At 37.0% G+C, this 21,082-nt stretch overlaps 1 protein-coding gene across 1 annotated transcript in view; it reads right to left on the reverse strand.

Annotated features, from left to right (window-relative positions):
- LOC113085510 (ankyrin-1-like) overlaps positions 1-17,965 on the reverse strand; it is a 122,154-nt gene extending 104,189 nt beyond the window's left edge. The window contains exon 1 of the mRNA XM_026255176.1: positions 17,564-17,965. Within this exon, the coding sequence (XP_026110961.1) occupies positions 17,564-17,689 (126 nt within the window). The 5' untranslated portion in view covers positions 17,690-17,965. The remainder of the gene's footprint in view (positions 1-17,563) is intronic.
- Between the last annotated feature and the right edge of the window lie 3,117 nt (positions 17,966-21,082).

Raw genomic sequence — 21,082 nt, forward strand, 5'->3', positions numbered from 1 at the left:
GCTTATTCTTATAGTTGGCGATCTCTATTTCAAATAAATGCTGTTCTTCTGAACGTTCAAGGAATACAGGAAAAAAATAACAGTTTCCCAAAAATATAAAGCAACACAACTGTTTACAACATTAATAATAATCAGAAATGTTTCCTGAGTAGAAAGTCAACACTTGCACAACTACTTTTGTGTGTTTTTTTGCTGCTGAAATGTTTCAATAAATATATTTCCCTTCCAAATCTCCATTCTGAATAATAAATATATTTTCATTAACAGTTTCTTTTCTCTTACTGATCATAAACATAACCGTCTTTATTAAAATTAACCATGGTTTTACTATAGTAAAGTGACACTGAAGACTAGAATAATTATGCTGAAAATTCAGCAGTAAATTACACAGCAATAAAATAGATTTGAACATATATTCACATAGAAAATAGCTATTTTAAATTATACTAATATTACTGTTTATACTGTGTATGGTCACACTTTATTTTAAGGTCCAATTATCACTATTAACAAACCATTAACTACGACTTTTGCCTCAATAAACTCCTAATTTGATGCTTATCAAAAGTTAGTAGTAAAGGTACAGAGATTTTGTGGGTGGCCAACAAGCCCAACCTAGCAACAATTCAGTACACCTTAGCAACTGCATGTTAACGTCCTGGCAACCACCCAGAAAACCCTGGCATTGTGCACAGACAAGCACATGAAAATCTAGTTATTGTGTATTTTCTTTTATTTTCAACCACCTAATGCATTTTCGGTGCATATTGCTGTTCAGCGTATTTTGAATTTAATTAAAAGAGCATTTTGCGTTAAATACATCTCAAGCTATTTCATGTCGAAATCATTTTGAGGCTATTTCTGTGCATTTCTGGGGACGTCTTGTATGTTCATTTATCAGCAAATGGAAGATACATTGCCAGTTCAACTCATATTTTAACACACAGCAGGAGGCAGACTTGTTAAGTGTCAACCTCGTGTACAAGCAGCAGATCAATTTCACTGCAGACACAGCAGCTGGAGAGGAAAGCACTGCGTTTACCTCGAGGGAATCCATTATCTGCATCATATGTTAGGATAAGGCAGGGTGGAGAAATCTGAGAGAATTCAGTGAAGCACTAGCATGAATCAAGCCTTTGTGTAATAATGTTTTCTGTAGATACTGCATTCATAAAGACAACGAGAGCATCGAGGGACTTTTCTTATTTTGTCTACAACCAAAATAAAAATGTGTTAGCCTCTGTGTGCTTTGTTTAACTTGTAATGTTTCAAACTTCCTACACATACAAATGAATGCACTTCCAACTTAGGAACTTGGCGTTACATTTAGAACTTCACTTTTCTGGGATTAGTGCAAAGGATGTTTCCATCATGAATATGGATGTGGATACTTTTTTTTTTTCACTTTTATGCAAATAAATTAAACAATGGCATAATTCCAATGTTAATTCCAAAGTTCACAGAGATAAATATCAAGGAGTAGTCAAGGAGAAATATGCCCCATCCGACCTCAATGGAATGAAATGCAGGGGTCATATCATGTGATTTCAATTATTCCTTTCTCTTTGGAGTGTAACAAGCTTTTGGTGCATAATGAAGAAATGTAAATTTGCAAAGACCAGTGGTGTCAAAAGTATTGGCTTTCATTACTCAAGTAGAAGTATAGATACTAGGTCTTAAAAAGACTTTTGTAGAAGTTGAAGTATCAACTCACGCTTTTTACTCAAGTAAAAGTGTAAAAGTACTGGTTTAAAAAACTACTTAAAGTATAAAAGTAAAAGTAATGTAAGGAAAAAAAATGCCATTAAGAACAAAAGCTTAGGCCGCACCACAGGGGCCTATTGTGCACTACCCCACCTCCTAAAAAAAAACATTTTTCTAAAGGCCATAATGAATATAATGTTATATTAAATGTTCATGTTGAAAAATTTGTGATGCACTAGGCTACATGTTTCAGCCGCATATATGCCCATTGAAAATGAACTCATTTTAGTACAATGCAAATACATTAAAGGACTAGAGATATGATTACTAGTTGCCAGTAAGTATTGTTATGGTGCAAAAAGTCAAACTTTAGAGGCATGTCATCAATAACCTTGAATGGAATGTAAATGTACATCCAAGCTTAGCTGCAGGAATCTGTGAGGGCAATGGACAAGAACATTGGTGCAGGCTTAGTAACAATTACACTTGTAACGTTGTCTATTTACAATAAGCATTATAGTGCTGTCAAAATTAATGATTAATCCAAGTGATTAATCAATAACTAAAAAGGAAAATTAACTCATAATCCCGATACCTTGATTGACAGCTTCCTGTATTCGGTACATACGTATGCTATGTTAAGTTACAAAGTTGGTATAGCCTAGATATCACAACATTGTCAATCGCAAACGATAATTTATTAAAACGTCTCACTACCGAACTACCAACAGTAGCTTTATTTGTGGAGGAGGAAGATAAAGCACCCATTTGGTAAATGAGCCAGTGAGAAATAATAACTTTTAAATAGGGTCCAGTGCCTTTTCGATACTTTTAAAACAGTACAGGTGCCTAAATGGTGCCTGAACCTATACTTAAAAAAAAGAACCTAAAAAAAAAAAAAAAACTATGGATAACTTAAAAGAACATTCCAAATATTTTAAATAAATCCATAGCTTTCACCTTGGATGCTCTCACTTCCCAAGTTGTGCTTCCCTTAATCTAAGGCTAATAAATGTATTTCACAAAATCTGGGTCATTATTTAATATAAAACCACACATAATTCTACTGTATATCTGTCACTCATTCTGATATTTAGTTAAGATGAGTGCTGTCTGTCACTGTCTTAAATCAGTTCTGTGAATGACTGTATGCTCATTCTTTATAAAGTAGCAACAATGTCGTTTGTGAAGTACAGTAATGTGCAAAAGTCTTAGGCACATTAGTATTTTCACCCCAAAAAAGGGTTTTAAGCCAGTTATTTAAATCTTTTGCTTTAGTGTGTCCATAGTAAATATCAGTTTGCCATTAATTTTAATAATAATCTAGTGCGATTTTGAATGCACAAGCAGTTTGACAACGGCAAAATGAATGTTTGGAAATGTAAACTGATATTTTATACTGACACACTACAGCAAAATATATAAATAGCCGAACACCATTCTTTTAAGTGAAAATACTAACGTGCCTAAGACTTTTGTACAGTAGTTAGTGTATGTATAAAGTACGTATGATTAAATTAATATTTAGTATAAGTATATTTAAATAAGTGTAATTAAAGTATTTGTTCGGTCATATGTGTTAAGGGCTAGATTTTCCAAGTATAGGTCTCTGCAGGAAAGTAATGGGAGTTACGAGATCAAGGTGTTTTTACACTATGATACATGATTAGTTGATGTAATAGTGACGTTAGGTTTAGGGGTGGGGTTGGGTAAGGGGGATCATTTAGAGTGCATGATTCAGAAACACCCAGCAGTTTCAAAACACCCACCTGGTGATAAACGCCCCCTTTTGCTCTGCAGAGACCTAAGTCTCAGATTTTCACTGGAGGAAACGGCTGTGACAAGCGAAAACTTTACAGTAGATGAGAAAGCGACAGCTTCTTCGCGACCTTTTGTAAACTGTATTTATGACAGATAACTTCACTGATACAGATTCTAACAATCTATTGATAAACACACACCTTATGTCATCTGTCTCTGTTTGAGCTCGTGCTGCTCCGCTCGCGTTCTCCGGATTGAAGAGCGCGCTGAAAGACTGGAGGAGACCGGTCTGACGCCGGTTTCATATGAAATTTAAGCCGACTGACTCTGAGGCGATCGGATACCGGTTCCATACCCAACACTACTTTTAAGAAATACATTTTATGATAAACGAACCAAAAACTGTCTATGCCCTTGCTGGAGGGTGATGTAATTTGTGTCACGTGCAGGTGCGATGGATCGCGTACAGACCAATAGGGTGTCGGGATGGTATCTGTTTATACTTCTCATCCAACCACAATCAAATTCACTCCATCCGGATGGCGCGATTTATCTGGATAGGTTTTTTTTTTTTTTTTTTTTTTTTGAGTGATGACAAGCCGGAATGAAAACAAGGCGAAATGAAATACCAGTAACGAAGCTATTTTTAAAATGTAAGGAGTAGAAAGTACAGATACTTGCGTGAAAATGTAAGGAGTAGAAGTAAAAAGTCGGCTGAAAAATAATTACTCAAGTAAAGTATAGATACCCCAAATTTCTACTTAAGTACAGTAACGAAGTATTTGTACTTCGTTACTTGACACCTCTGGCAAAGACTAATTTCTTCAAATCCAAAGAAAGTTTCTTTATAAAAGTAAACGGTCAACCACGCCCTCCTAAAACGGCTTGTTCTACCACGCCCCACATCTCTACGTCACAATGTGGGAAGATTTGCATAACACCGCCCAAATGTTTACACAAAGAAAGAAGGCGTACCTTTTATTCTCTCTGTTTCCGCATCTGCCATGTCGTGGAGTCGCTGTGAGTTTCCTTGTGAAGCTAAACTACTTGTTTGGCCTTCCAAAAGAGGACACGACCCTAAATCAGTGGTTAATTAATATTTATTTCAACACTGTTCCAGAACAGTACAACCGAAATATTCAGATGCGTGCTGCGCATTTAATGGAGGATGAGGACAGTTTCCTGAACCAGTAGCTTGCATTGCATCTGTGGCACAACGGCTGTTTCTATAAAGTTGGGCAGGTTTGCAAGGACAGCCTTGCTCTTCTGACTCATAGCTTGTAAGTACGTTATTTATAATTAAATAATTAGCCAATGATGATTCAAACGTGAGTTTTGAGGATTGTAGGGTAGCCTTGTTGTTTATTGTTTCTCAGATCACAAATGCAGACATGGTTTTATGTTTACACGGCACGATACACAACACAACGCGTAAAAATACAGTATAAATCATTATAATCAGTAATTATGTCCCCACTGGATGCAACAAATGCCTCATTAGTAATGTGTTTTATTGGTTTTGTCTCGTATAGTGATATCGGGATCGCAAACTAATCTTTCTATTTAACCGGATGTTCTTAATGAACTGGTCAAACCAGGTCAACAAATCGAACTTAATCATTTGAAATGGTTCGTTTCTCCAATACACATTAATCTTCAATTTACTTAAATTATTCAGTTTAGAAACGTGCCTTACACTCCCTCTGATGTGAAATAAACCAATGTCCCGAGTTATTCAGTTATTCCTAACAGTACATTGAACTGCTGAAAGAGAGCTGATGATGGGATGTGTACGAGCAGAGCAGACTGAGTCTCGTGCTGCTGGCATCACAATATATTAAGAGGCGTAACATTTGCATCACATGCTTGAGGCATTCGGCCAATCGCAACACATTGATAGCTGGCCAATCAGAGCACACCTCGTTTTTTTTTTTTCAGAATGATGAGCTTTGTAATAATCGTCGCGTTTCAGAAAGGCGAGGCATAGAGGAGAAACAATAAACTTACATTATATGGAAATTTTTTTTTTTTTTTACCTTAAACCAAATAAGCACATTGCATTACACCAAATGCACAAAATAATGTTCTTTTTAGCAACTTCATATGACCCCTTTAATAGTCTTTAAGTATAGCAAATCTGACATTTGTTTTTTTAGTTTTTAGTTTTTTTTAGTTTAGTTTAGTTTTCATTCCTATAGAATGTGACAGACATTGATCATGATATGAATCACAAAAAACTACTACTAGCCTAACAATTTTTTTTCTTACTAAATACAAGTAAACATTCAGTAATTAAATCAGAACATAGAAACTACTTACAAGCATTAGGACAAAAAATATGCAAAAGAACAAAGAAATTAATGCAATAGACCTAAAAACTGAAGAAATACTACTAGCAGCAAGACTTTTTCACTTTTTTGGTTTACGTTGATTAACATTAATGAAAGACATCAGCAAGTTTATTAGGCTGCGATCACTAAACTTAAGACTGAACGCAGTGATCTAATAAACTGATATACGTATGCGTAAAGCAAAGATACAAAGCTATACAAACATAAGTGTGTATATTTGACCGTTCACATACACATACTGTGTTTCATGTGTCTCAGGTGCGTGTGCTTAAACCGTCTCTGTGCAGACATACAGTAAAACTTTCGCTGTATATTGCATTTGAATGATTTAAAATCACTAGTTCTGAAAGCACTTCACAGGGCTTAAAAACACATTCAAATGACAGGCTCTCCTGGTGGTGCAGCAGGGAAAAATCACAAAAACATTAGGGAAAGCCTCAACTACTTGTCAAATTTCTAACAGTATTTTCCTCACCCCCTAACATACATTACTGGTGGTTTCAGTAAGCCCTTGTCATTTATTCCCCTCTGTGCTTCAGACAGTAACTACACTGTGGGGACCATCTGAAGGGCAACCAAAAGTCACTTTCACTAAGAGTTGGCAATTTTAGACGACATCTGCAGCACAGACCACTGGTGATGTGACAAAGTTAAGTAGAGGTTAACTATATGCACTGTGCCACAGAATTGGTGTTCTCTTCGAAGAGAGACAAATTACTTGACAGTGTAAACTTGTTGCATTGTGTCTATTTAAAATAAAAAGTTTCAATATAAGCATGCATATTACTAGCATTTTGGGTGTTTATTAGTACTTATAAAGCACATATGACCCTACTTTAGATCCCTTAATTCATTCATTCTCATGAATAAATTTAACGTTTGATGTTTGCATACGTGGATACCAATGTGCCATTGCATCACATATGGAAATATAGTCAAATTAAGGTCGGACAAAGACTGTGTGTTGATATGGTAAAATTTCACGTTTAAAGACTTTTGGCCCCATCCACTTTCCATAGCAGTCAGATATATTTTTAAGTGAAGTGACATTCAGCCAAGTATGCTGACCCATACTCAAAAATCTTGCTCTGCATTTAACCCATCCAAAGTGCACACACACACACACACACACACACACTGTGAACACACACCCGGAGCAGTGGGCAGCCATTTATGCTGCAGCCCCCGGGGAGCAGTCGGGGGTTCAGTGTCTTGTTGAGGGCACCTAAGTCGTGGTATTGCCAGCCCGAGACTCGAACCCACAACCTTAGGGTTAGGAGTCAAACTCTCTAACCACTAGTCCACGACTTCCCCAATTTAAGCCCAGCTTGTACACTCAGCTCGCACATGCCCCTTTTGCACTCATCAGTTCATCCACAGGGCAACACCGACCCAAACTGTGAACGAAAACGATTAAAAGTGTTTGCTGTTTTACTTCCTCTTTGCCTTCATGTTGGAAACTGCAGAGATATACAGTACACTCACCGGCCACTTTATATAGGTACACCTGTTCAACTGCTTGGTAACACAAATTGCTAATTCGCCAATCACATGGCAGCAACTCAATGCATTTAGGCATCTAGATGACTTGCTGAAGTTCAAACCGAGCATCAGAATGGGGAAGAAAGGGGATCTAAGTGACTTTGAACGTGGAGTGGTTGTTGGTGTCAGACAAGCTGGTCTGAGTATTTCAGAAACTGCTGATCTACTGGGATTTTCACTCACAACCATTTCTAGGGTTTACAGAGAATAGTCCAAAAAATAGGAAATATCTATTGAGCAGCAGATGTGTGGATGAAAATGCCTTGTTAATGTCAGAGGTCAGAGAAGAACGGGCAGACTGGTTATAGATGATAGAAAGACAACAGTAACTCAAACAACCACTCGTTACTATCAAGATATGCAACCAAGACCACACCGAGTGATGCTCCTGTCAGATAAGAACAGGAAACAGAGGATACAATTCACACAGACTCACCAAAACTGGACAACAGAAGATTGTCTGATGATTCTGGATTTCTGCTGCGACATTCAGGTGGTTGGGTCAGAATTTGGCGTAAAGAAGATGAAAGCATGGATCCATCCTCCCTTGTCTCAATGGTTCAGGCTGGTGGTGGTGTAATGGTGTGGGGGATGTTTTCTTGGCACACTTTGGGACCCTTAGTACCAATTGAGCATTGTTTAAACACCACGGCCTACCTGAGTATTGTTGCTGACCAGGTCCATCCCTTTATGACTACAGTGTACCATCCTCTGATGACTACTTCCAGCCGGATAATGCACCACGTCACAAAGCTCAGATCATCTCAGTCTGGTTTCTTGAACATGACAATGGCTTAACTTTACTCACATGGCCTCCACAGTCACCAGATCTCAATCCAGTAGAGCATCTTTGGGATGTGCTTGAACGGGAGATTCACATCATGGATGTGCAGACGACAAATCTGCAGCAACTGTGTGATGCCATCATGTCAATATGGAGCAAAACCTCCAGTTTCCAACACCTTGAATCTATGCCACGAAGAATTAAAGCAGTTCTGGAGGCAAAAAGCGGTCCAACCCGGTACTAGCATGGTGTACCTAATAAAGTGTCCAGTGAGTGTATACCTACTGGTACATGTTTCACCTCTTGCAAGACAGTTTCCTCAGGTTTTTGTCATGAGATCAGGTTGCCATTTTCACTTTAAATATTTTTTTTTTCACAAAGAAGGTTTTAATCTATTTAGGCAATGATAGGCAGTGAGCTTAGCTGTATGCAAATTGGTATTGGGCTTTACAGTAAAGCAACTTAAGCCACCAGTTCCAAAGTGTCATTAAATTAACAAAAACATTATATTAACAAAAGAAATACAGCTTTGTGGTCAGAATAAAGCAGATGTTGGAAGTAAAAAAAACACTGAAGACGAATTCTTCAGCATTATTCTCTGCTCCCCTCCTCCACCATGCCTTCTCCCGTTAGCGTCAGATCCACGACAATCTGTTTTGGCCAGTCTAATCTCTGTGTTCTTAATGCAGAGCTTTATGAAAGGACAGGCATATCACAATACAATTTCTAAGGAGGGATTATGACTCCCTGGCAGATGGAGTCAGAGGGGTTAAGAGGGAGACCGATACAAGACGACATGGGTGAAATTTTCATGATGTACCATATAAAAGTGGATCCAGACAATGTTAACGAATCTACTTTATAAAGAGGCCTAGCAAAGCTACAAGCTACTCATAATTTCAAGTAGCTGTTCTTATAAAAATGCAGCTTTTATACTACAAGCTAAAAGATGCTTAAAGTCTTGAGATGCTCAAATACACTGAAGAACTACTGAGGTATTTTCTCGTGCATCAAAAAAAATATGTTATTATGTTATGGCTTTAAAAACAGCACAAGAGTCCGTAATTATTGCCAGAATTTTTATTTTTGGTTGAATCATCAATTTAATGATGATATATTTTCACCACTCTTCCCACAAAATAAAATAATGAAGCAAACGTAATGATTGTTGTAAACTGATTTTACAGAGCACTCCCTCATCTGATCAGCAATATGTATAATATAAACTCGATATAATAGATATAGTCATTTATGTGAAGAATGGGCTGAAACAAACATCCGGGATGTAGCGCAGTAATTATATCAATAAAAAGTGAATTCAAATAAAAAAGAATCATATATTCTCAGATCAATTGTGAAGTGCATTAAGGCCTTCCAGAGGAAAGTATGACATCAGAAAACTAATAATCCTACGTGACGCTAAGATCAGATCCAAGCAATCAGAGAAACCGGTTCCCCCTGACGGCTGCCATACTGAGCTTTGATTACATTTCTCTGATATTTAATCGACCCAGTATGACGGTGTGTGTTTTGAACAAGGGAACTGATTTTTTTAAAGGTACAGTTCACCTTAATATGAAAACCGACTACTTTCAAAACATAGCTTAGCAAGAGGAATATACCAAAGTAGTTTTTTATTGATTAGACTGACTTGACCTGAATTCTCGATACAAATCTTTTAAACATTCAGATCTGGTATATTCATGAAAACAGTATATTCATGAAAAGTTTGTGTGCAGTGTCTCTCTTGCCCCTGTTTCTTTATATATTCCACCTCCATATGCAAAAGCCTACCTGGTCTCACAGTATATGACTGCAGTTTCCAAAATAAATCAATACTAAAGGCAGAACAACTTTTATTCCTTTTCACACAAATTTACAAAGTTTTGATTAATAAAACTTGATTTTCACAAAATTACTTGAAGAAAATCATGTAATGACTTCAAAACAATATTAATATGCTGGGAGATTTGAAAACTGATGCTCTTGAACGTTTTTTTAACGATTTATACTTCTATACTTTAATTTTAGTTCATGCATTTATTAATAGGACCTCATGTAAAGTTTTATTTTATTTTAATTATTTTTTGGTAACACCTTACAATAAGTTCTTAATTGTTGACATTAGTTAATGCATTGACTAACAATGAATAATATATTTTTAATGAATTTATCAACCTTTGTTAATGTTAATTATTTAAAAAGTTCATGTTCAGGATAATTCATAGTGTATTAACTAGTTTTAAAAGACACAACTTTTGATTTGAAAAATGCATTAGTACATGTTAAGGTTAATTAAGATTAATAAATGCTGTAGAAGTATTGTTTATTGTTAGTTTGTGTTAACTAATGCACTTAACTAATGTTAAAAAAATCTAACCTGGTAACACTTTGGTTTAAGGACCAGTTCTCATTATTAACTAGTTGCTTATTAGCATGAATATTACTAGCATATTGTCTGTTTATTAGTACTAATAAAGCACATATTAAGAATATTTTATATCACTTAATCTCTACCCAACACCGAAACTTAACAACTACCTTACTAACTATAAATAAGGAGCAAATTAGGAGCTTATTGAGGAAAAACGCTTAGTTAATAGTTAGTTAACAGTGAGAATTGATTTCTAAAGTATATAGTGTGACCTAAAATCTTATTGTAAAGTGTTACCTTTTTTATCTGAGGGAATAAACACAATCTTTTCCATTTCGATTCTGATATAATAATTGATAGTCAACACACACAGAGGCACAAACGCCACTAATACACCCTTCACTCATTTAAAATGTGTGAAAGGTGGGTTTTGAAAGAGGCCTGCACTCAGCTATAAATATGAGTGAGTGATGCTCACAATGTGCTGCTGAGTCATGTGTCTGCAGGCCGAGCCGGACTCCCACTGGACCACTAACAGAGTTACAGAAACCGGCAATCAACACTGATATATAGAAGCTGTGCACCACTAATCAATCAATCAGTCTGTCTATCTATGCATGCATGGAAATCCTAAACCATTTTCAGGCAGCTCTATTAGAAAAGACTCCCATTTCCTGATAACGTAGTCTGTTAGTGCATTACAAAGACCCTAAATTTTTACCTTAACTGAACGTATACCTTTTCTAGGTGTTTTCCTCGAACCATATCTTAGTAGGTTGGTTAAAATATACCTTCTCATGTGCAACGCTACCAGGCGCTGTCTATTGCGTCTTGCGTTCGAACTTCTGGAACAAAAACAGATCTTCTGAGAAAATGTGCTCTGGACAGATGATTTAAAAGTGGAGCTGCTTGGCCATGTTTTCATTGACAAAAAGATCCTCACCCTAACTGTAGTGGGACCAAGTTGTGATTTGGGAATACTTTGCTGCTTTAGGGGCAGACGAACTTTCCACCGTAGTGTCAGCTATGGATTCTACATTTTACCAAAGAGTGCTTGTTGTGAAACTTTGTACCAAAGTTGTGGAGCCGACAGTGCATGTTAGATAAAGTTATTATCTGTAAAAAAAAAGAAAAAAAGAAAAAAAGAGTCAGCTCGCAATCACTGAAACTTGTCGTCTGGAATTTGAATCTTATTCTGTTATGGCTCTACATGTACATAACAAAGTAACAAATTTGCATAATGTCTGCCCACGTTTTAGGTCGCCAGCTTGCCTGCCCACAAACACAGTAAAATGTCTCTGTGGTTAATTTAATTTTTGAGAAGACACTGTATCCTACGCTGTGAGAGTAAATTTGATTGATCACATCTCATAATTACCACAAACTTGTCAACACTTGCCACTGAGAAACGTCCTGCTCCAGTCGTGCTTGTGAATCAGTCTCAGGTCAATCAACCACTTCCACCGTTTCATCATCAGAGTCTGGCTCAAACTGGATAGCTACAATCCATAAAATCTTTTCTATGTATTGACAAGTCTACAGGGCTGTCATTCAGTCATGGCAATTGAGGTTTCATTTCTGACATGCGCTGTATGCTGTAGACTAGTCCAGAGCTGTACAGAGATCGCTCCATGGCTCACAGCACAGCACTGAGGCCTCACCAAAAGGAGTGGTTAAGAGAGACTGACTCTAGAACTGCTTCGCTCGAGCCGTTTATGAATCATTTAAAAATGAGGTAAAATAAAATTTATTTCCTGAGAAATCTGACATGTTTCTTGGCCTTGCATGCATGTACACCTGTTTTAGGAGACTAATAAAACAATATTAGCAACCTTAAAAATAGCATAATATGGACGCTTTAAAGGTGCAGTATGTAATATTCACATATGCACAGTATTGTGGTTAAAATGGGTACTGCAGTCCAAATTCAAAATATTGGAGAATGTAGTTTTTTTCTCAGATACTGATTACGTGCTTTATTTAATGTTGAAAATGTCTACATTTATTTACACAGTTCAATACCAGCTTCTAAATGTAGTTTATTTTTTTTTCTTTTGTCAAAGCCCTTGTTATTTGTTAAATCATATCAACTTCACCTATCAATACTGTCCAAATAAAGTATTTTTACAGCACTGCATGCAGTAGTGATCTGGTCCAATTGAAGGGGGAAGCTGGGTGAATGAATTACTTTATTGTTCCGTCTATCCATCCATCCATCTGTCCAGATATAGTAATCAGCACATGATGTAGTATTCAAAGGTGGGCTATTTATTTTTTCAAAAAGGTTTTAGAAAACTGAGTCAGGCGTAATATCAAAACAAACCTGTGGCCAATCAGCAGTAAGGGGCGTGTCTACTCGTGATGTGGAGGAGAGAGCGCTCAGTGCACCAGACAGACATTAGCCGAGCCAAGAAACGACAAAAGACAGAGTTGCCGGATAAAACCGAAAGAGGAAAACATTGGACAACATAAATATTGGATCAGTTTTACAGCACTGGAGAGAATTCAAGGAGCGGCTAGGCCAATCTGATGCCGAGGTTTTGTTTCTTCTCAATAGGTGAAAACACCAAAACCAAGACATTGGTTTTGCTTTGTTTCACAGAACTTATATATGCTAGCTTTTGCTTCAAAATGCTTCTGTGTCATGTCTTTTTTCATCTTAAATCGTATTATTGTTCCCTTCAGCTATGATAAAGACACATTTATTTCCACACCCGATAAGCCTGGAGCATCTAAACCTCCTCCACTGTCTGTTTCAAGCGTCAGCTCCCAAAGTGTGTCCTAAAAGTAAGATAATGTTAGTATAATAGAGCAGATAATAATACAGCAGTTTCCACCATAATCGTTGTCTGGGTTGTGTACATATGTGTGGGGCGGAGCTATCAAAATAGGGGCGAGACCCTTTTGGGGTCGGCGCATGTTTGTTTAGGCAATTTGAGATATCTATATCGACTACCATAAATGACCCCACCTTTAAGCTACATATTATTGACCGGTCCACCGGCTGCAGTAAGCATTATCTGCTTCAGGATTGATGATTGGGATGCTTAGCTCAGCACTGAGGTCTCCTGGACTGCTCTATGCTGCTCAACTACTTCAGTGGCATGAAGAGAACGACTAAGAAGTGGTAAATGTCAAGTTTCATCCATTTAAATGAGCTGAATCATCATTCCTGCGAAAGATCTAAACAATTCCTCAATGAGCTTAGATGATTTAGTCTTGATAAAATGCAAACCAAATCTACATCTATAAAAACACTGAGAAGTCGGAGATGAGGTTGATTGCTAGGAAAGTAATCTGTTAAAAATTCAAAAGGTTAAAAATCTCTTACGATGTAAAACGTGACTTGCCTGGCAAATATAAGAACACCAGGGACTTGACTTTGACTTAAGTTGCAATTTTTAATGTGCAGAGACTGTGAGTACTGTAAGTATGCCTCCAAAAGCTGTCTCTGGGGCAGTATCCTTGCAAAAGGTACTAATATGTACACTTTAGGCACAAAAATTACCCTTTAGGAGTAAATAAGGTACAAAGGTGTGCCTTTTGAAAAGATACAGGCACAGGGACAGCCTTTGTACCTCTTTTTCTGTAGGCTGACTCGTTGAACATTCAAAGCATTTGATTTTATACACTTTTGTTCAACCAATGGTGTGAGTTTGAGATTGTTTAGAAGAATAAAAGAATGAATAGCTAAATCTAAATCTGGAGGATAATTTATTTCATTGTTATCACCATACTGTATCGCCCAGCCCTTAAATCTGCTCTAAGTTAAAGCATTAAGCAATTATAGACATAACAGTATGACTTTCGGTAAAGTTGCTTTGAAATTATGTGCATTGTGAAAAGCGCTAAAATAAATTTGACTGATTTTGAGAAACCTCTTGAAAGTCATTATTTTTGGTGCCAATTGTAGCAGTTACACATTTTTATGTGTCAGTAAGCATCAACTAGTGTATACAAAAATGTGCTCAGATATTAATGAAAACAACAGTTTACTTAACAGCTTTTTCAAGCTGGATCTGTTCCAGAAACAACTGCCTTCAAAGAGCTGCCCTTGCAAAAATGTCATTTAAGGCAACATGCGCTTCATTTCTGGCAAATCTGCTGCAAACTGTTTACCATCATTTCTATTGGAAAAGAGAAACTTGCTACAAATTTTGCCCAGTGTTCCCTCTAAGCTAACAACAGGAGTTTCCAGAACACTGTATGTTTCTAACATTGAAAACAGCAGCCTGCAAAGACCTGAGCATCATGCACTGCGTATACAGCAATGCGTTTCAATGCGCAGCCAGTCGCAACATCCGGCTTCATACATCATTTACAATCCTGAAGTTCTATAAAGTTAATTGGTAGCTGGAAACTGTCAAAACTGAAATGTGATCTACAGTACTGTGAGAAGCCAGCTGGCTAACTGGACTCAACCACACTGGTTGCATCAACAAATGCAATCCAACAAATGTATAATAAATAACACTGCATTTTTATTTGAATGCTTGCAATTGTCATCCTAAACCAAAAATAAAAAACATAAATAAAACACATATAAATAATAATAATAAAACATGCATGTTTGCATTAGAAAATGTCACTATGATATTGTATCACATTACATTTTTGTGTGTGCACTATATGCACTGAAGATTGAAGAGGAGCAGTCTATACAGTGATAGACATGACAAATAGATGTGGAAAATGTCTTGCCCAAGGGAAGCACAAAGCAATAAAACTCCATCACGTAGCATATAAATCATGCTTAAATAGCATGGAAAGATGAATCGCATAAGTGCTGGCTCAACACAAAAAAATAAATGAAAAATTAAACAAATTAAAATAAAACAAAGATCAAGAACAAGACCAATTTTGAATGTTACTGAATATAATAAATATATGTGAGAGAATGAGTGTATTTCTAGGATTTCAAAGCACAATATTATTGCAAACTGCACAGAACCACAAAGAACAATGCTGTATATTATGATTGAAATTTGCTTTAAACACTATGATCTCACCTGTATCCACGGGGTTTGTCTCAGCTGTACTCAGATTCAGAGAAAACTATGAACATTTACATTTTAAAACCCCTTTGAAGCCATTTCTCTCAGTTACAGTATCCTTGTAGATATTGGATTGTAGTGTAAAAGCCACTTTAAATGCACAGATTCTTGAATCAATCACAACAAGTGTGTATGAGTATGAGAGAGGATAGCGCACAGGATTTCAGTAGCCTTGTTTCAGAAGAATTTGCTGGGAACTTACGTAAGTAACACAAGATATCCTCAAAACTGAGCAAACACTGCAATAAAGTCCTTGATGAGACTTCATTTTGAAGGAGAAAACCCACTAACACCTTTTGGAAGAGATATCATTTGATTGCTGCAATTCATAATGACTCTCAAGGCATCTGCATGGCTCAGAGCTGGGATGAGATACGCCTAACCATAAATATTAAAATGATGCAAGGAAAAGAAATGTGCGTGGCAAACGGAAACCATTCACTGGAGGTATCAAACGCTCTAGACACTTTACATTCTGCCCCATCAAGTACAGAATGGCTATATGTATGTGGTTATATTATGTTAGCATGTTAACTACATGTTATTAAGAGAATATGTATGAAAAGAAAGCTTTTCATCAGGAACAAATCTGTTGGCCTATAGATATTTTCTTTAAAATTCTTTAATTTTCACAGCTCATAATGACAGCTGACAGCCTGAAATAAGTGATTTCTACAGTGAACACATGGAGAAATCCAGGGAGAAAGAGGGGTTAGTGATCTGGGCACACAAGCACCTCCTCAGCAAGGTGCTGTAATATGAAACTGCAGTGAAAATGGTTTAAGTGTTAGAGCTAAACAACGGCACGTCTCCATGTAGATGAGCAAAGTGTAAGTGCAACAAACTCTATTGACGTAAAAGTCTAAAATGCTTCTCAGTGAAGCACTGTATGATTTTAAAAGAGAAAACATTTAGTTTCTATACATGTGATTGTTGCAATAGACTGGTTTCTTGCTCTTCTTTGAGTAAACAAGACTATCAATACTGTATGTGTACTCAATGTACTAAAGATCCAAACCCATAAACATCTCCTTGTTTTGAGCTGTAATAGTAGATATACATTACTTTTGAGATAGACTGCATTTTATTTCATATCAATTTAATTTTGCATTTCATTTACTAATTCATATGCTTTTTTAAATAAATACAAGCTATAAAACATTTGCATATTTTTATGCAAAAAAAAAAAAAAAAAAAAAAAAAATTCTATGCATATGAGATCTTTCCAGGAGATACTTCTGTGCATATATCTTAAAATCAATACATTATTAAGTCCCCGCTGACACATTAGATAATATTAATTACATTTCATCTGAATATCTAAATATTGAATCTGATTTTATGTCAATTGAACATTGATTGTGCATCCTATTATTTTCTATGCACAAAATTCTGTCATCATCTTCAAGTTGTTTCAAACCTGTATGAATTTCCTTCCTCTGTTAAACACCAAAGAAGATATTTTGAAGAATGTGTGCAACCAAACAGTCAATGATTCTACAGCATGAAAAATATACAGTAGAAGTCAATGGAGACCAGTGACTGTTTGGTTAATGAAATGTAAGAAATTCATACATGTTTAGAACGAATTGAGGATGAGCAGCCTAAATGATGATTTTTGGATGAACTATCCCATTAACCCAGCGGTGAGGTCGCCTTCTTTGAATTGGAATAGAGGTATACATTACACATCTGCACCTTCTCACTTTTCATGCCCATCACAGTACGCAGAGAATAAATGCAGTTTAAATTCTTTAATAAATTCCTGAAATCTTTTTATATGAAAATATGCTACATATAGAAGCCATTGTTTAGTGTTCAGCTCTGATGATTCTGCCAGACTCTGGTGTTGGGCTGTTTTGTGCAGCGGACCCTCGGGAGGGGAGCTCCTCACCTGTCCATGCACGTGTAAACAGCAGTGGATGTCCTGCTGCTATCCAGCATTAATACCTCCCCTCCCTTCATCCGCTCTCAACTTATCTCTCTTCCCTACCTTGCGCTTTTTATCCCGCGAGCGGCTCCTTTTCTTCGCCTTCTCCTCCTCTTTCTCCTTCCGCTCCTGTTCGGCGAGCGCCTCTAAATCCTTATTCTTGCGCAGATGTTTGGCGGCTTGTGCCATAGTGCCGTGACCAGCCGGGCTGAGATGGCTCTTTATCTCCTGTGATGGATGCTGGTGGTGTGGATATTATCTCAGTTCCTCTCATGCAGTCCTGCAGCACTGGAGTGAGCGTGTGCGCCTCGTCTCTCTCTCTCTTTCTCTTCTCTGTCTCTCTCCTCCGCTGCAGCACTAGTTAGCAAGGCAGACAGACCTGAGAAGGCTTCACTGAGAGGAATACTGCTGCAGTATTGCGCACCTCTCTCTCTCTTTCTCTCTCTCTCTCTCACACACGCGCTAATATTCTCTTGTGTCTATTTTACGTCGATCTCTCACTCTCACACCACTCCTCTTGTGGAATTCAATGCGTGCACTTTTTCCCTCTTACATGCACCTCCTTGTGTTATATCCTCTCTGGCGTCCCATCATCTGCAGCAATTAACAAACAAATGGAACGACAAATGCTGAAGCTTTTTCTGGTGGGCTGCTTCCATTTTTGGGACCTTCATAAATCAATTCTGACAGTAGCAAACCCATATGGCTTTACCAGCAACACAGGGCACCTATAGAACAGCTTGTTATTCACTCTAGAGGGTTTGGGATGGACTTCACAAATGAACTGAATACATCATTTAATCTAACTTGAATAATGTATTCCATACACTCTTAATAATACAGGTAAAGAGGGGTTTCATAGTGGTGAAGAACCCTTTCTGGTTCCACAAAGAACCTTTTAGTGAACAGGTCCAGAAATAAAAAAATTTCATCATGTGAAGAACATTTGAACAATTTTAAGAACCCTTTTCCCTCCTTATTTTGCTATTTGTATTGGAAGCGAATTACACCAGAATCCAGTTCTTACATTAAAAATACTTGGATAAAGAATCTCTTGTAAGATGAATTGGTATAATGGATGTTAAAGGTTCTTTTTAGAACCATATAAAGAACCAATTTATTATTATTATTATTATTTTAATAACAAAACTGATTTGACATGCTTAAGACTGTTGACCTCGAAGCCGCCTTATTCTCTGCACACAACAGTCTCAAAACAGAGGAGAAAAAGCATGTTTAAAACACACTCATCAAAGAACGCTCCCTCATTCCTGCCCCCTCCCTTTATCCAATAATGCAGCGAGAAGAAACCATGTGGAGTCTTGTGTGGACACGGATACTGGATTTGTGTATGTGTGTGCAGATACGGACATTTTGTGCCGGAATGGAACAAAATCATGTTAAAGATCCCATACTAAGAGCTGTTAGCCAGTGGAAAGGTTTCCTTTGGGATAGTCACGCGTGGAGGGGAGGGATCTTCTTTTGTTTTTCGATTAAAAACAGCATCTGCAGTGTGTATCCTGGAAAGCCTGCACCTGTTCATTCCTTACTCTCTCGCTCTCTCCCATAAAAATAGCTCTACATCTCTCTCCGATCTTACTGCAATCCTGCTGATGCAAGCAAAAAGAGACTTTACTGACTCACACTCCGTTCCAAATGTTCAAAGCTCATAAATAGCCTCTACGTAAAGGAATGCAAGCAAAAACCACTAATGTGATAATGGTTCTAAATAGTACCAGAAACCCAAGAGCAGAACCCTTTTCACTGCTAAATAGAACCCTTTTTATAGGGTTCCATAAGGAAGCATGCTTTGAAAGTGCTGCATAGGACCTTAATCGTGTTATAATAAAAAAGATAATTAATTCACATGCTGCTTAAAATTCGGCAAATACAGCCATCTGTCAAGACAGATTTTAAGGGCGTGAAAACATATTAGTGTAAGACACATTGTTTGTATTTTGCTATTAAACTCACAGAATTTGAAAGTTGAGACTGTTTTATAATAAGTACAAAACTTTTTGCTATTATTCGGTGGCTGGCGCGGCACAGTGCATTCAAAAACGTGATATATTATTTCCATAGTATATGACACATATGGTTTGATTTCTGATAATAAAGCCACATTTATTCAAATCAGTCTGGGCCATTTGCAAGATATTATAACTTAACCCTTTAAAAGGAGCTAATGAAAAAAATTGGTCATATTGTGCGATTTAAATGTTTCATTTCTCTTTGGACTGTTATAAGCTCTTGTTGCATAATGAAGATCTGTAAAGGTGCAAAAACTAAAGTCTCAAATCCATTAAGATATAAAAAGTAATAAAAGTTGAGTCAACCGCGTCCTCCTAAAATGGCCCATTCCAATGTCTACATCACAATGTGGGAAGATTTGCATAACGCCACACACAATTTGTGGAATGTGGAATGTTTATTACAGAGGTGGGAGGGTCTGATTTGTGCATCTGGGCGTCACAGAGATCACGCGCTCTGTATGCGTGCATTGCATTCATTCAGAATGATTGCCTTAGTATTATTACACAATAAATACTAAATGGCTAGTATAACAAAACCATGTTAATGTGTGGTTCCTTTAGTTTAACTTGTTTTCTGTTTTTTTTTTTTTTACATTTTTTTATTAAATTTAATTAAAACATTCTGTAACTGAGTACATAAATAAACGTGAGTAATCTTACCTGATGCTGATATTATAATAGCCGGTATTAAGAGTTTACGTGATCTTGCTCTTGATTTTATTATTAGTTTTTTTATTATTTATTTGCTGCTAAGCAAATCTACCAAACATCCGCGCGGTAAGAGCATCTACGGTAATTCACTTTGGCCAAAACACACAAGGAAACGCGTTGTGAAATAAAATATCACAGACATTCGCATTCGGACGGGATTAGTTTTCTCAGAGGATCACTGAGTTTGCTGAAAAACGGTAGGTAATTTGCTCTGGAATTATCACAGAGGTTGTGTGAGAAAAACACAGACGTGGCAGATTCGGACGGGATTAAAATCACCAAGTACGTCTGTGAAACGCAGATTTCTCTAACGACCCCCTGTAAAACTAGTCCCGTCCGAATAGGGCTTAAGGTGTATTTCAACACTGTTACAGAACAAAACAACCCAAATATTCAGATGTGTGCAGCATATTTTACGGAGGATGAGGAGTGTTTCCTGGGTGAAAGACTTCAATGTTGGTGTCTGTTTTAATAAAATTGGGGCAATTCCAGCTTTGCAAGGACAGTCTGGCGCTTCTGACTCACAGTCTGTAAGTACGTTTACATATTTAAAGAATTCATCTCTGATGATCCAAACTTGAGTTTTGAGTAGTGTAGAGTGATGCTTGTTGTTTGTCGTTTCTCTGATCACAAATGCAGACATGGTGTTATATGGCGTAAAAAGACAGCATAAGTCATTATAATCAGAAATTGTGTGTCACGGAGCACACAGGGAACAAAAACACAACAAAATTAGTCCAGGAGCATGACAACTATAGAGATTCTTATATATATATATACACATAGATAGATAGATAGATAGATAGATAGATAGATAGATAGATAGATAGATAGATAG

The sequence above is a fragment of the Carassius auratus genome, chromosome 5 (genome assembly GCF_003368295.1).
Source record: "Carassius auratus strain Wakin chromosome 5, ASM336829v1, whole genome shotgun sequence".
Classification (NCBI taxonomy): Eukaryota; Metazoa; Chordata; class Actinopteri; order Cypriniformes; family Cyprinidae; genus Carassius; species Carassius auratus.